Source organism: Trichosurus vulpecula, chromosome 4 (genome assembly GCF_011100635.1).
Source record: "Trichosurus vulpecula isolate mTriVul1 chromosome 4, mTriVul1.pri, whole genome shotgun sequence".
NCBI classification, from domain to species: Eukaryota; Metazoa; Chordata; class Mammalia; order Diprotodontia; family Phalangeridae; genus Trichosurus; species Trichosurus vulpecula.
This window is the reverse complement of record NC_050576.1, coordinates 35,786,798-35,800,666: the sequence shown is the minus strand read 5'-3', so window position 1 is coordinate 35,800,666 and position 13,869 is coordinate 35,786,798. Positions and strand designations below refer to the sequence as shown.

The 13,869-nt window shown below is 53.2% G+C and overlaps 3 protein-coding genes across 3 annotated transcripts in view; 2 read left to right on the top strand and 1 right to left on the bottom strand.

The window, feature by feature from the left end:
- Nucleotides 1-460: 460 nt before the first annotated feature.
- On the top strand, nucleotides 461-7,739 carry FAM183A (family with sequence similarity 183 member A). Its single transcript, XM_036757356.1, has 4 exons — nucleotides 461-593; nucleotides 4,673-4,732; nucleotides 6,376-6,479; nucleotides 7,629-7,739. Exons 1-4 carry the CDS (start codon nucleotides 461-463, stop codon nucleotides 7,737-7,739), a joined length of 408 nt encoding a protein of 135 aa, XP_036613251.1.
- Nucleotides 7,472-11,962, bottom strand: EBNA1BP2 (EBNA1 binding protein 2). Its single transcript, XM_036757355.1, has 9 exons — nucleotides 11,833-11,962; nucleotides 11,649-11,732; nucleotides 11,206-11,366; nucleotides 10,989-11,112; nucleotides 9,781-9,870; nucleotides 9,273-9,348; nucleotides 9,067-9,160; nucleotides 8,128-8,290; nucleotides 7,472-8,030 (listed from the first exon to the last, which is right to left on the bottom strand). The coding sequence occupies exons 1-9, from the start codon at nucleotides 11,893-11,895 to the stop codon at nucleotides 7,980-7,982; spliced, it is 906 nt and encodes a 301-aa protein (XP_036613250.1). The 5' UTR covers nucleotides 11,896-11,962; the 3' UTR covers nucleotides 7,472-7,979.
- Nucleotides 11,963-12,103: 141 nt separating this feature from the next.
- CFAP57 (cilia and flagella associated protein 57) overlaps nucleotides 12,104-13,869 on the top strand; it is a 58,904-nt gene continuing 57,138 nt past the window's right edge. The window contains exons 1-2 of the mRNA XM_036757353.1: nucleotides 12,104-12,144; nucleotides 12,230-12,413. Coding sequence (XP_036613248.1) covers nucleotides 12,257-12,413 — 157 coding nt within the window. The 5' untranslated portion in view covers nucleotides 12,104-12,144; nucleotides 12,230-12,256. The remainder of the gene's footprint in view (nucleotides 12,145-12,229; nucleotides 12,414-13,869) is intronic.

Here is a 13,869-nt window from a genome sequence, read left to right as displayed (position 1 = left end):
GGCCCAGTTGGATTGAAGCCCCGGGGTAGGCGAGAGGGGGAGAGATGAGGCCAGAAACCCGCCGGCGTTGATCTGCGATTTAGGGATTTCACTATTGCTGCTGCCGGAGGGTGTCTTGGAAACGGGTGGAGGGGGAGACAGGGAGACTGCCGGCTTCTTTTTTTTTTTTTTAATTAATACAGTTAACAAGGGAAGTGGGCTCTGCGCTGTCCCATCCAGTGGGTAGGGGGTGGGGTAAACACACTTCGGGCTCTACAGCACCTTCAGAGAACACGTCCTGGGGTGGGGGGTGGGGAAAGGGCCGGGAGTGAGCGCTCGGACCTAAGTGCGAGCTGGGGGCCTGGGCGGACCCTACCACTGTGGGGGATGGGGCGGAGCGAGACCGGGTTGCCTAGAGACGGCGTCTGAACCGGCGGCCAACTGAGCTTAGAGGGCAGCGAGAGGTAGCTGGATCCAGACCATGGCTTCTCACGGGCGAGAGAAGGCACCTCCGGACCAAGTGCATCAGAACCAGATCATGTGCGAGCTGATCCGCAAGGAGCTTCGGGCCCAGAAGCTGTACACTACCTACCACGTGAACCCCAACCGCAAAGGTGTGCACCCCGCCCCGCCCCGCCCGGGGGGAGAGCGGGGAGGGCTCAGAGTATCGGGATGCGCCAGCCTCCTCCCCACCTACCCACCTGTGGGGAAGGGATGCGCCCAGGCACGAAGCCCTGGGAGAGGATAAGAGGGGCCCGAGAATCAGACCGGAAAATCGCCCATGGAGGATCACAGGAACCCCACTAAGGCGGCATCCACACTGCGAGTACTAAGCAAAGTCTTCGGGTCAGGATCCGCCGGCCCAGCCACCAGTGGGGAGGGAGGGGAATCCTGAGAGCCTCTTCCCCAAGACGCTGCACTTGGAGGATGCATGAACCCCACTGAGTGCACCCGCACTCACCCCTAGTCCACTGAGGATTTAGCGGGAGTCACACAGGAATTCCTATAGCCCACTCTATGTGAGACGTGTCTGGGGGTGGGGGAGAACAGGGGAAGCCTGGGGTGTAAAGGGTGCCTGGGGTGCCGGCACACACGGTGCAGCTGGGTCGGGGCGGGGGGTCGGGGAGTGAAGGGACGAAGGGAGAAACACCCTAGAGTGCTGGACCTGGAGTCAGGAAGGTCTGAGTTCAAATCCTCTTATACATGTATTAGCTGAGTGACCCTAGGAAAATCTTTTGTTCCTTTTCAATTTTCCCACCTGTAGAATGGGGAGGCACCTGCCTCCCAGGGCTGTGTGAGAATAAAATGAGGTGATATTTTGTCATTTTTGCAAACCTTAAAAGGGCCATATTGGTACTAGCTATTAGTTATTTAATGATACTAGCTATTATCACTGTATTATAGTATAGCTAATACTATTATCATCTCCTCTACAAGGGAGGCTCCGTAGAAGAACCTGGCTCTTCTCTCGTGCCCCTCCCCCACCCAATGCCAGGCATAGAACCTGGCCTCTGGAGCATCAGAGATGAATGAAAAGGAGGGAGATCCAACTTCTGGCCTCCAAGTGCCTTCTAATGCCTGTCTTAGGGCAGCTAGATGTCAAAGCGAATAGAGCCCTGGGCTTGGAATCAGGAAGACTCATCTTCACCAGTTCACCTCAGATACTTTCTAGCTGTGACACCATGGGCAAGTCACTTCACCCCATTGGCCTCGGTTTTCTTATCTGTAAAACGAGCTGGAGAAGGAAATAGTAAACCACTCCAGTATGTTGGCCAAGAAAACCCCAAACGAGGTCATGTAGAGTCAGACACAACTGAACAACCACAAAATGTTCATCTTGCCTAGTTGGGAATGAGGCTGGAAACAGTGGTCGAGCACTCTCTGTAAGAAAAGACACACACTTGGGCATCCCAGGTAAGCAGGACTAGGTTCTCCAACCCTCAGAGATAATTTGGAATTAGGGTTAGGGTTAGATGTGCACATGTGTTCAAATCCGGCCTCAGACACTTGGGCAAGTCACTTCTTCCCCCCTTCTAAAAAGAAAATTAAAAAAGAAAAGATGTGCATGTGTGGTGCCCCCAGCCCTCCAGATGTGGACAGCTGGAGAGGGGGATTCATGGCATGGGGTCAGATCTTCTATCTCCCGAAGTCTGTTTTCACTTTAAGGCTTAGCTCGATTACCAACTCTCTCGATAGCTAGCAATTATAAAGCTCAGTAAGGTTTGCAAAGCACTTTATGGGAGTGATCTCATTTGATCCCAAACTCTGTGGGGCCAATGCTATTATCCCCATTTTATGAGGACACTGAGGCACAGAAAGGTTTTGCAACTTGCCTACTGCTAATAAGTGTTTGAGGCAGAATTTGAAATCTGGCCTCCCTGATTGCCAAGTCTGAGACTCTAGTCGTGGTATCCACCTGGCTACCTGCTTCATCCCCAAAGCCACCCTTTCCCACTCCACCCCAGAGAGCAATGATCTGTCTTTCCTTGAGTTGCTCAGGCCAAGTTGTTTGATCTTCACACTCCTCTTGTGAACATACTTGTTTATTTTCTTTTCTAAACTGCACAAAGATTTCATTTTTGTTTCCCTCGTGTCTGGAACACAGTAAGTAGTCAATCCTTTTTTTTTTTTTTTGGTCCCAACCCAAGATTTCATTCTCATGGGGAGCATCCAGTGCTAAAACTCCCCCTCCCAACACACCGTCTTTCTTCTTAGCCTAGAAAGCTGTCTCTTGCAAGACAAGGTCATATAGTATGTGTCACAAGTGGCACTTGAACCCAGGGCACCTCGAGTATGAGGGCTGTGTTCCATCCCCCAAACTAAGCTGCCTTTCTTATAATAGTGATTAAACACAGAATCTCAGAGTTTGGAAATACCCATTCTGGATGAAACCATATTGGCTTTCTGTAGTCACTGCTTCCTTTTCCAAATCTATCTCAGCCATCCCTTTAATTATACATCTTAGAGTTTTATCAAGAAATCAGATCTTGCTGGGAATGTTTTGTGCTTTTATTTCCCATTCTTCTTTTGTGAAATCTAAGACTCCGATTTTAGATCATTACAGTGAAAAGCGGGTGTGGCTTGAAAAGAAGCCTTTATTAAGCACCTGCTGTATACCAGGCCATATGCCAAGCTCGAGGGATACAAAGACAGGCAAAAACCAGGAGATCTAGGCACAGTTATGAAGGCAAGAAGGCAATGTAGGCTTGTTATTAGGGATGGCATCTTGGACATCAGGGACTGGGACTGGCCTTGAAGGGTAGATGGGTTTTGGATAGTTAGAGACATGGGGGAAGGCATTTCAAATGGGAAGAACAGAACTCTTTCTGAGCCTCACTTCTTTCTCAGTCCTAAGCTATGTACTTGGGGGAGAGGCACAAGGAATGAATTAAAAGGATTTGTTTTGTGGGTGCAGCTCAGTTTAAAAAAATCTTTTGGGGACCCAGATAAGGGATTGGACTCAATCTTTTAAGGTTCTTTCTAGCTTTAAACCCAATGAGGCCACAGATGCAGCTTTATCCCATCACTCTTACTTCTCCAAGAGTGCTTCAGGCCTCAGCCTGGGGGACAGAAGAAGAGGAAGTCTAGAGCTGGAGTAACGGGCTCCTCCTGTCATTTCTTTTCCAGGTCACACCATCGTCAGACAACAGTAGTAGAGCACTGAGTTTGGAGTCCTGGCTAACCTCTCCCAGCCTAAGTTTCTTCATCTCTAAAATGGCAGTAATGCTACCCGTACTAACCACCACACAGGGTGGTTGCGAATCTCAAACAGGACAATGTATAAAGTGGGATCTAAATGTCTGTTTTTATCTCCACCTTCGAAGTGAGACAGAGGGTGGGAGACAGTGTGGTCGTGGTTCTCTGCATTGTCCCTCTGCAGTTCACACAAAGACCTGGCTTTGGGCAGAGGAGTTAGCTGTGAAGGGAAAGCGAGATTGTGCTGTGGTCAGTGTCTCAAAGAATCACAGAATGGCAGGCTAAGAAGGGACCTTAGCAGCCAACTACCCACAGAGGAATACCCATTTACAACATACTCAAGCAGGGATCCTGCCTCTGGCTTCTCTCTATCGGTCTCTCTGCAGTGGACACAATTACCACACTTTGGGCAGGGAGAGTGAGGTATAGGATAGAGTTAACACTGGGCTAACAGGTCTAATATTGTTTCTCTACATTTCATACCATCACTACCCTGAGGATGGGGCAGAGAGACAATGCTGAAAAAACTGTCTTCTGCCTTTCTATCTCAGCATCATCACCAGGCTTGGACAGGATTAGGACAAAGAGCAAGAAGTGCTTTGGTGTAATGTTCCCAGGTTCACACCAGACTTGAGGCAGGAGGTTTAGGATGTAGAGAGGAAGTTAGTGCTGGGTGATGCCTCTCTTGTAGTCTCTCTCCAGTTTGCACTAGGTTTGGGGCAGTAGAGTGCAGAATCAGTGCTAGGATAAAGCCTCTCTTGTATGGTCTTTCTCCAGTTCACACCAGGTTTGGGACAGGGATAGACAGTAGAGAAGAAGAGTTGGGGCTGGGATAATGGCTCTCTTGTATTCTCTCTCCAGTTTGCACTAGGTTTGGGGCAGTAGTAGAGTGTAGAGTTAGTGCTAGGATAAAGCCTCTTTTGTATGGCCTTTCTCCAGTTCACACTAGGTTTGGGACAGGAGGGGATAATGGCTCTCTTGTATTGTCTCTCTGCAGTTCACACCATCACCAGGAAGCCTATGTCCTGGCATGATAATGTGGAGGAACCTGCAGATGGTAAGGATTCTCTCTGCTCGAACAGGTGAAAAAGGTGGGGACATTTCACCCAGTAGACAATCATAAGCTCGCCTCTGCCCTGCCCTGGTCCCTAGGAGCAGCAAGTTGGCAAGGATACAAGTAGTAGTATTCATGAGTGTTCAGAAGGGCCCAGACTCTGGTGTGGCTGGGGTCCAGATTATAGCCAGATCATCCAGAAGCTTGATTTTTCAGGTGGGGGGGAGGGAGGGGAAGGAAGAGATTACTCTCAATAAAGTCCATCTTCCCCTGACTTCTCCTTATAGCATGGGGGTTACTTTGGGTCCCTGAAGGCTGAGAAAGCAGAACAGAGCTTGATGGGACTAAAGTTGGGCCCAAGGCTGGATGAATAAATCATGGAGGTCATCTATCAGCATACTCATTTGGGCCAGCCCTGCAAATGGACAGCAAACTGGGCCCAGGGTCAACTAGGAGGCAGCGGTGTATGGGTTACGGTCCAGTGCTTTTACTGACTGTGGGCTTCTCTGTGAGATGAAGGCCACTCTCTTAAACACCAAACATTCCTCCAGTGTCATTTTGTATGGACGAGTCTTGGAAGGATTGAAATGGAGGGTCACTGGGGCATGGAGAGGGCGGGCAGGTGACATGACAGATGAATAATACAGTGTGGTATTAAGAATGCCATCAACGTAGGACCACAAAGACCCCAACACCAACACCACCACTGATGGGCTGGTCACATGTTGGGAGGACCAGCAGATGGCCCTTTTGCCCCACTGATAACCCCACAATGTGAAGACCTTGTGGCCCATTTAGGGGAGGGCATGGATTGCATGGATCAGGGCAACAATCCACATCGTGGTTGGCGCTTGTATCTATGAGATCACACATTTAACAGCGAAGCACTGTTGGGTGTCCCACGTGACAAAAGTCCTGCAATAGCAGTATCATTCTACACCTGCCCTGAATTCCATGAGCTTAGCGAAGTCTGATCACTTAACTCAACCAGCAAGGGAGTGTCATGTGTATTGTGACCACCAGGTGGTGCTAGACTTAAGCCACCTGCCTCAGGTACAAGCTCCCTAGGCCAAGGGTAGAGAGAGGCTGATGACTGGACTTTGAGCAGGTTGGCCCCACTTAAATTCAATCCAAGACATCATCCTGGTGATGGGCCTGGTCCTCTTCAAGAATGAAGAATTAACAGCCCTCACCCTACTCTCCAACCCACCACCCCCAGCTTGGTCTTGCTCCCTTGACTGACTCCATATTGATCTTGGCAGGACAGCATAGCTGTGAAGCATTAGGAGCTCGCTGTCCAGCCCCCTCCATGCCTACCAGTGGGTACAGTTCTCTCTCTCTCAGGGGCCAGTTGGTTGACATGTGTTTCCCCCGTACACGATGGAAGAGGTGTGGCAGGACAGTTCCATTTCTTAAAATGATCCAGGGGCTTTGGTGGACCACAAGCCCACCACTGACCTACTATTGTAGGGTGCTTTCAGTGCCAGGCTGAGCATTTTGTGTTTTCATCTTAGCAACAGGGTGACATGGTCAGATCTGTGCTTAGAAATGCCAATTTGATGGTTAAGTGGAAGATGAATTATGGTACGAGGTGGTCTTTTGCCCATCACATTTCAAAAGCTCCCTAACTTGTCTCTTACCTATAGCCAAGTTCCTTAACATCATTCACTATGCCGCCCAGGGACCCAAGAAGAAATACTCGGAGCCCCAGACAGAGAGCCAGGAAATTGGCTGGGACTCTGAGCCCTTGGTGAGTGCTCTAGGCAGCCGCAGGTGGTCTTCCGAGAGGGAAAGCCCCAAATCTTGCCCCCCACTACCCCCATTCACAGCTAACCCCTCACCCTTCCCAGGCCACAGGCTTAATGAGCTACATTGGCCCATCACCAGAGGACTGGACAGAAGGAAATGGGCTTAATTTGTGGCCACACTTTTTGGTTAGACACAAGGAGGAACCTAAGCCAGATACTCGGGGAATCTCCCTGACATGGCAGGGGACGGAATCAGGTAACTTCAGGTCTCCTCCAGCTACCTCTGGCCAGGGTGTCCAGGGGACAAATGGTAAATTCTCACTCATTAGGAATACCAATGAATGGATGTGGGGACACGAACTTTACATTATTTGCAGCATCAGTCCTAGGAGCCCGCACCCCCAGTCAAAGACAAAGGGACTAAAGAGAACACAGGGGAAGAACAGGAAAGGGGACCCCCCAGAAGCCCCCAACTCAGCCTCCAGAAGCACAGATATCACAGGGCTCACACACAGCAGGCTTCAGAGCTGGAAGGGGCCTCAGAGGTCCACCCACCCCTTCTGAAGAGAAAAGGGGGCAGGGTGTGAAGTACAGGGCTGGTCCAAGCCATGCCCTCAGCCCCCAGATTTCAACATCAGCTAGCCTGTCCTGTCCCTCCCTGGCCTCTTTTACCCCCTTATGCTGCCCATCCTTAACCAACAGATGAGGAACTGAGACATAAAGGAACCCAGGGCCCCACAAAGTTAAGGACTAGAGCCAAAATTTGAACCCAGGTCTAGTGCTCTGACCCTGCAATACTGCTGAGAGCAGCAGGACTCATGAATGGATCACAGTGGGTTGAGGCTGCCACTCCAGAGCAGCAAAAGGGCCCATACACCAAGGAAAAGGCCATTCTACCAAGGGGAAGTGTGGGAAGGGGGGAGAGAGAAGCAAGAGGCAGAGGGGAAGCCAGGCTTGGGCTGGCTTAAGGCTGCATCCAATTAAACTCAAGCCATAATGGTCCTGACAGTCATTTATTTACACAGCCTTTGGAAAGGGGCTGGCATTGACCCCACAGGGGCTATGAATGATGGGGGGGTCGGGGATCCAGGGGCAGGGCAGCAGGGGAACAGCTGCCTCACCCCCTCACGGCCACGTATGTCATCCTCTAGATCCCCAGCGAGCGCACGGACACCAGGATCAATTTTTTCCGCAGCTACAAGGACATCACAAAGTACATGGCGGAGTTCTGGCGCATCAAGGCCAGGCAAAGCTCAGACTAGTGGGGCCAGGGATGCTTGGCTCCCCAGTCCTTGGGCCATGTCCCAATCTTCTGAAGCTGCTCACACCCATTTTAGGACCCATTCTCCCACCCCCAGCCCCCACCAGCCAGCCAATGCTACAGGGGTGGCTTGCAACTCCCCCAGTTCCCCCCCCCCATTCAGAAAGCAAAGGCAGCCAAGGGATGGCCGTGGCAAGAGCCTACGTCCTTTGTGTCCACTCCTTTGTATAAAAGGTGGCACTTAGCGTGCACGGCTCTTCATTTTCTCTCTCGCCCGTTTTCCAGGTCTCTTCTAAAAAAAATAAAGACAAAAAGATACCCCAGTCTCAGAGGTGTCCTACTGCTGCCCCTCCCTCCCACCGTGGGCCCAGGCCTTTAAGCGCACTCACATTGGACAGCTTCTTGCCCATCTTGTGGGGGCCCTTGCCATGGGCGGTCCGGGCCCGGAAGCTGGACACGTCATCATAACTCTCACGGGTGTTCCTCTTGGACCCTTTCTTCCTTCCACCAAAACCAAACTTCTGGTTTTTGTACCGCCGCTTGGCACTGGGCCTGAAATCAAATGCTCTCCCCTCAAGGTCCCTCCCCAACCAGGCTCCAAAGCCCTGCCCAGACCCATCCTCCACCATGAGGCTGCTCCGACCCAGGAGCCCAACCTGGGACCTCCAGGACCAAACACAAACTCCTGTTTGGCTTTAAAAGCCCTGCCTGACCAGCCCCTTCCTCTCTTCCTAGAGTAAGGCTCCTCCACGTGCTCTGTAGTCAGTGACACAGCCTCCTCCCCACTCCACAACTCTGCACCAGCTGTACACCCTGGCTTAACTCAGAACCCACCTTCTGTGAAAGAGCTTTCTCGGCCACAAAACCCATCCTACCTCATGCCCCTCCATGGCTTTTCTGAGACTACCTCTCACCAACTCTGCATACATATCCTTCACTGATCACATGTTTATGCCAGCAGAATCAGGCTCTCTTGAGGGCAAGGAGGGCCTGACACACAGTGCTAAATAAATGCTGGCTGATTAGAGGACCGGCCAACCCAAGGCTTCTGCTCCTGGTGGGTGTCCAGGTGAGATAGTGGATCTCTGAGCCTGGGCTCAGTCAGGAAGACCTGGATTCCAATCTGGCCTCAGATCTGAACTTACTTCCTAGCTGCATGACTCCAGGGGAAGTCACTTAAGCCCAGGGTCTTCTACTGCAAAACGGGCACAAGAGCCTCAGCTGTGTAAAACACTCAGCACAGTGCCTGGGACCCAGCAGGCGCTTCATCAACATCCCATCCCTCCAGCCTCTTAAACAGCCGAAAGCAAGAGAAAGCCCAGCCTCACCCCTTCTTCATCTGCTGGGCTTTGACACCTTCCTTCTGGCCCCTCGAGAACGACCTCCCATCTCCCTCCAGGAAGTCCAGTTTGTCGGAGAAGCCTGGGTATGAAGAGGGATCCGATCAGGAGAACAGCTGGGCCCTGAGAAGCAGCCCCTGGGGGTCTCCTCCTTTAAGCCCTGGCTTCCCCGCCCCACCCCAGTCTGCCCTGACCTTTCTGGTACTTCTTGATGGCCGTCATCATCTTAGACTTCTCCTGCTGCCTCTTCTGAAGAACCTCTGTCTGAACCTAGAAGAGACACAGCCCAGGCCAGTCCAGAAACCGAAGCTGTGCTGATTAACTCTACATTGGCCCCAGGAAACACAAGGCCAAGCACGAGACTGGATCCCAAGCAGGAATAAGGAGCCAAGAGGCTCCTTGGAAGCCCATGGAAACCCCAAGGCTGGGCCCTGAGATCAAGCCCTTTCTCTTCACCTGATCGAGGGGGCAAATCTTCGATCACACCAATGCTGCCCCATCACCCTGCCCCATCACTTCCAGCTGCTGCAAGGCGTCGGTAGACACAGAGAAAATACCTCCCTCCCCTCCAGCAACAACAGAAAGTAGCAGTAAGAAGGGGGCCCCAGGGCCCAGGTCCTGCTTCCACTGACAGACTGGATGCAAGAGGGGTCTGACCCCAAAGCCAGGCCCCAATCAGCCCCACCGCTTTCTGCCTCTTACCTTCTTGCCATACTTCCTGAGCGCTCGAAGCTGCTTGGCCTTTTCAGACTTCTCCATGGCAGCCTGTTTCGTTTGGAGCTTCTGTCGAATCTGGAGGAAGTAAACAGAGGAAGCCCTGAGGCCAATGGTGCCATGACTCTGACACCAGCGTCCCCCAGTGCCCAGTATGAGGTCCAGGGAAGGCAGACTTCTGCTCATTAGCATCAACAAGAATTGGGTAAGCGCCTGTGCTAGGCCCTGGAGATACAGAGAAAGGCAAAAATCAGAGCCACCGCCCTCAAGAGCAACCAGTCTGAAGGGCACAGACAATGCACCGACTAGAGACAAACACAGCACTGGATGGCAGCTGGAGAAGACGGGCCCACACCAGAAGGGCCCTTCCCAGGTTCTGAAAGAAGCCAAGAGACAGGGGAGGAGGGACGGCATTCAACCTGCAACACTCTCAGATGTCCCAGAGCTGGCACCAAGGAAGACGGTCTCTACCAGCGTGCTTTTAAAATAAGCTGCCCATCAAGGGGAGACGGGAAAACAGACTGCTGGACACAGTCTCTGCACCACTCCTGCCTACCAGCAGTGAAAGGCTGCCAGCCTCTGCCAGCTCCTCCAGGGCCAAATCAAGGGTTTTGGGAGCAGCGGGCTCCAGCCCCACCCTGTAACGCCCAGGCAGCCAGCATTCATACAGGGCACTTTCAAGTCTGCACAACAACCTAGGGAGGCAGCTCCTACTATTAGTCTTGTTTTTAAGGAGGAAACGGAGGCAGTGAGTACAGTCAGCTGCCCAGGGTCACACAGCTCGGAAGTATCTTCCCGACTCCAAGGTCAGCACTGGTGCCCACGTCTGTGGCACAGGAGGCAGGGAGCACCCCAAACTAAAGCTGTGGGGGGAAGCCTATTCCTCAGGTCACAGACATAAAGCAGGAAGGGCCCTCAGGCCACCTCGTGGAAGACAGAGCTCTGCCCTCTGCGGTCTGAATTTTTCTACTCCACTTCATGACAGGACCAAGGAGGCATCACTGAGCCTGGGGGGAGGGGACCCTGGCCTGGCACACTGCCCTGAGTAGACAGAGAAGACCCAAAGAGAGCAGGCTGGTGGAGGTGGGGAGAAGGCTTTACTGCAAAGAGCCCAAAATGAAAAGAGGAAACAAGGACTCTGCGGTGAAAGGATTCAGACAAGAGAAGCCCCTGCCCAGACTGGGACAGACACCCACCTTCTGCATCTGCTGGTCAGACTTGGCCATCTCTGCAAAGTAATCCTGGGACCTCTTGGTGGGGATCTGGTTCTGGTGGAGCCGGGGCAGCACGGCCAAGACCGCAGCCTGGGCCTGGCGGTAACTGGCAGACAGACACCGGCAGCTGCAGAGGGGGCCCCTCCCGCTCACCCCCTCCCCATCCGATCCCAGGCCGCCCCCTCCCCCCACCACTTACAAGGTCATCTCCCTCCGGAAGTCGTCCTCGGGGTCCACGGCTCCAGGCTCCAGGAGCGTCTGCTGCGCTGGGAGCTCTGGCGCTGGCCCCACGGTCACGTCCAGCCGCTCCACCCACGCCAGGTTCCTCCGGAACTCGGCCAGGCATTGACCCAGCCCAGCCTAGGGAGTGCCCACAGTGAGCTTCCTGGGGACCCTCCGCGGACACCTGCCAGCGCGCCCCACCCCCATCCCACGCCAAATACACCTGTGCCCTCAATCATCCCGCCCCCCAAACCCGGAGCCGCGCGTGGAGGCTCCTAGCTCCTCCCCCGCCCACTCACGACGCCATCGCGCATGCTCCAAGGCGCCAGGCGCCGCACGTGGAGTCGAAGCGCAAGCCCACTCTACCCCCGGCAATCTCTCCCACTCCAAAACACTCCCCACCTCCACGCCCGCGCTCACCACGTCATTTTGCCTGCGTTTCGGCGCCTCGAGCTCCACATTGAGACCCGGTTTAAGCACGCCCCGAGCGAAGGCCTCCTGCAGCTGCGGGGACACAAGGCGGCGTCAGGGCATGCCAGGCCCGGGGAGGGAGCAAGGGTCGGGACCAGGGACCGGGCCTGGAGGAGGGAAGGGGACCACTGACCTCGGCGTCCGAGAGCGCCTCTGAGTCCGCCTCCGAATCCGAGCCTGACGCCAGTGCCGCCATCACTGCCTTTCCTTCCTTCCGCGAGCCCAGTCACCACCGCCCAAGCCTCGCCGCCTTCACTTCCGGTGAGATGCTTCTGCTTCCGGCGGGAAGACCCGCCTCTTCCTGTTTACCGTTGCCTTGGGAACACAGAGGTTTCCTAAGAGAGGCCAAGCCAAAGGAAAAGGAGAGCGTGAACGAGAGAGAGATAGAGAGAGAGAGACAGAAGCGACTGAGGCCAGCTGCGGAGGGGGCCCCGCGGGGTCACAGGTCAGGGCCCGGGGGCGGAGGTCCCAGCCCGGGAGGACGGTGAGGTCACTGGTCAGGGGTCATGAACACTCTCTCCCCTCCGCAGCCCCTGCTCCCCCCTCCCCGCGGCGCCATGACCACCGTGGTGGCCCAGGCCCAGCACATCTTCGGGCTCCGCGCCCGCGTCGCCAACAACCTCTGCTTCTTCGACGAGCAGGTCGTCATCTTTCCGTGTGGGAACCACTGCGTGAAGTATAATGTGGACCAGAAGTGGCAGAAGTTCATCCCAGGTACCCCCGCGGGGGGGGCGGGGAAACTGAGGCAGCCCCCCCCATACACACACACACACACACACACACACACACACCTCAGAAAACGTCGAAGGACAGCTGGCATGCCTGGGGGACTTTACAAGCATTATCTCCCTGTGGGAAGTGGGATCTATGACTACCCCCATTTTACAGATCAGTAAACCAGAGCAGACGCGTTAAAAAAAAAAAAAAACCTGCCAGGGTCCTATGGTGTTTGAGGCAGAATTTGAACTCGGATCTTCCTGTCTCATGCTGTCTTTCTCCATCTAATAATTTTATGTCTCCTTCTCTTAGCCGCCTCTATCAGCCACCAGATCCCCTCGATCACAGTTGGCAGAATTTATAGAGTATATCCTCGTTGCCCAGCCCTTGCATTCTGGGGGTGCTGGAGCCTGGCATTTTGCTCTTCCTGGTACAGACTCTCTCATTTAACACTTTACTTTCTGCAAGGGCAGAGCCATAAAGAAGTGACCTTGTAGAGGGGGAGAAAGAAACCCAGGGATGCAGGGATCCCAAACTAAAGTTCCCAGGAAGGGGCCACCTGGAATGAATTCGCGGACACAAGCATTCTTTAAGTCAAGGAGGCAAAGATTTATTACAATTTTTCATCCGGCAAGAGTTCTTAGGGAGCCTGCAACCATGCAGAGGTGCAGGGGGAATCTAGAAGCTAATAGGGGATTAAGGGAGGGGCATGTCAGTTAGGTGTTTGGGGGTGGGATTAGGGAGTGGTTTAGGGAATGTTCAAGGCGTGGTTAGCTCTTAAAGGAACATGCACATTTAGTATCTACTGAGCAGGCATTATCACCCAGAGTTCTCTAGGAAATAGCCCACAGAGGGGTTGCTGGGGGTGTGGTCTTTACTGTGAAACGTCACTAAGTTCACTAAAGGGGTTAAAGGGAATAGTAAATATGGTTATGACTCAGTGTTCAGTCAGTTATCAGCATCGGGAATTCAATCTATAGTTGCACATAGTTGCTTCCTGAGGTAGAAGCAGGGATAAGTTGGGTCATGCTGCCCTTTAGCGAGAGAGAGACAGCCTGGGATAGAATGTTTTGGGAACAAGATGTGTTTACGAGAACGGGATGTTTTGGAATTGGGGTTCAGGAACAAGCACCCAAGCAGAGGCTGTTAGAATTTAGAGTCCAAGCACAAGCACCCATCAACCCCTCTCCACTTACCCCCTTCTCTGGAAATGCCTACAGTCCACCTATAGCTGAAATCCCCAGCTCTGCCACTTGTGGTCCCCGTGGGTGGTCCATGGAGTCAGGGGAGCAGGTGGACTCCTGGCAAAGGGGCTCCCCACTTGTAGAAGCTGTGACCTCGGATTGTCCAAAATCTTGGGGCTTTGTAGGTATCCAGGGCTCCCCTTCCTTAAATCATGGGGTTTTAAACACATCAAGATTGTATCAATGAAGGAAATGAAATCAGCAAACAC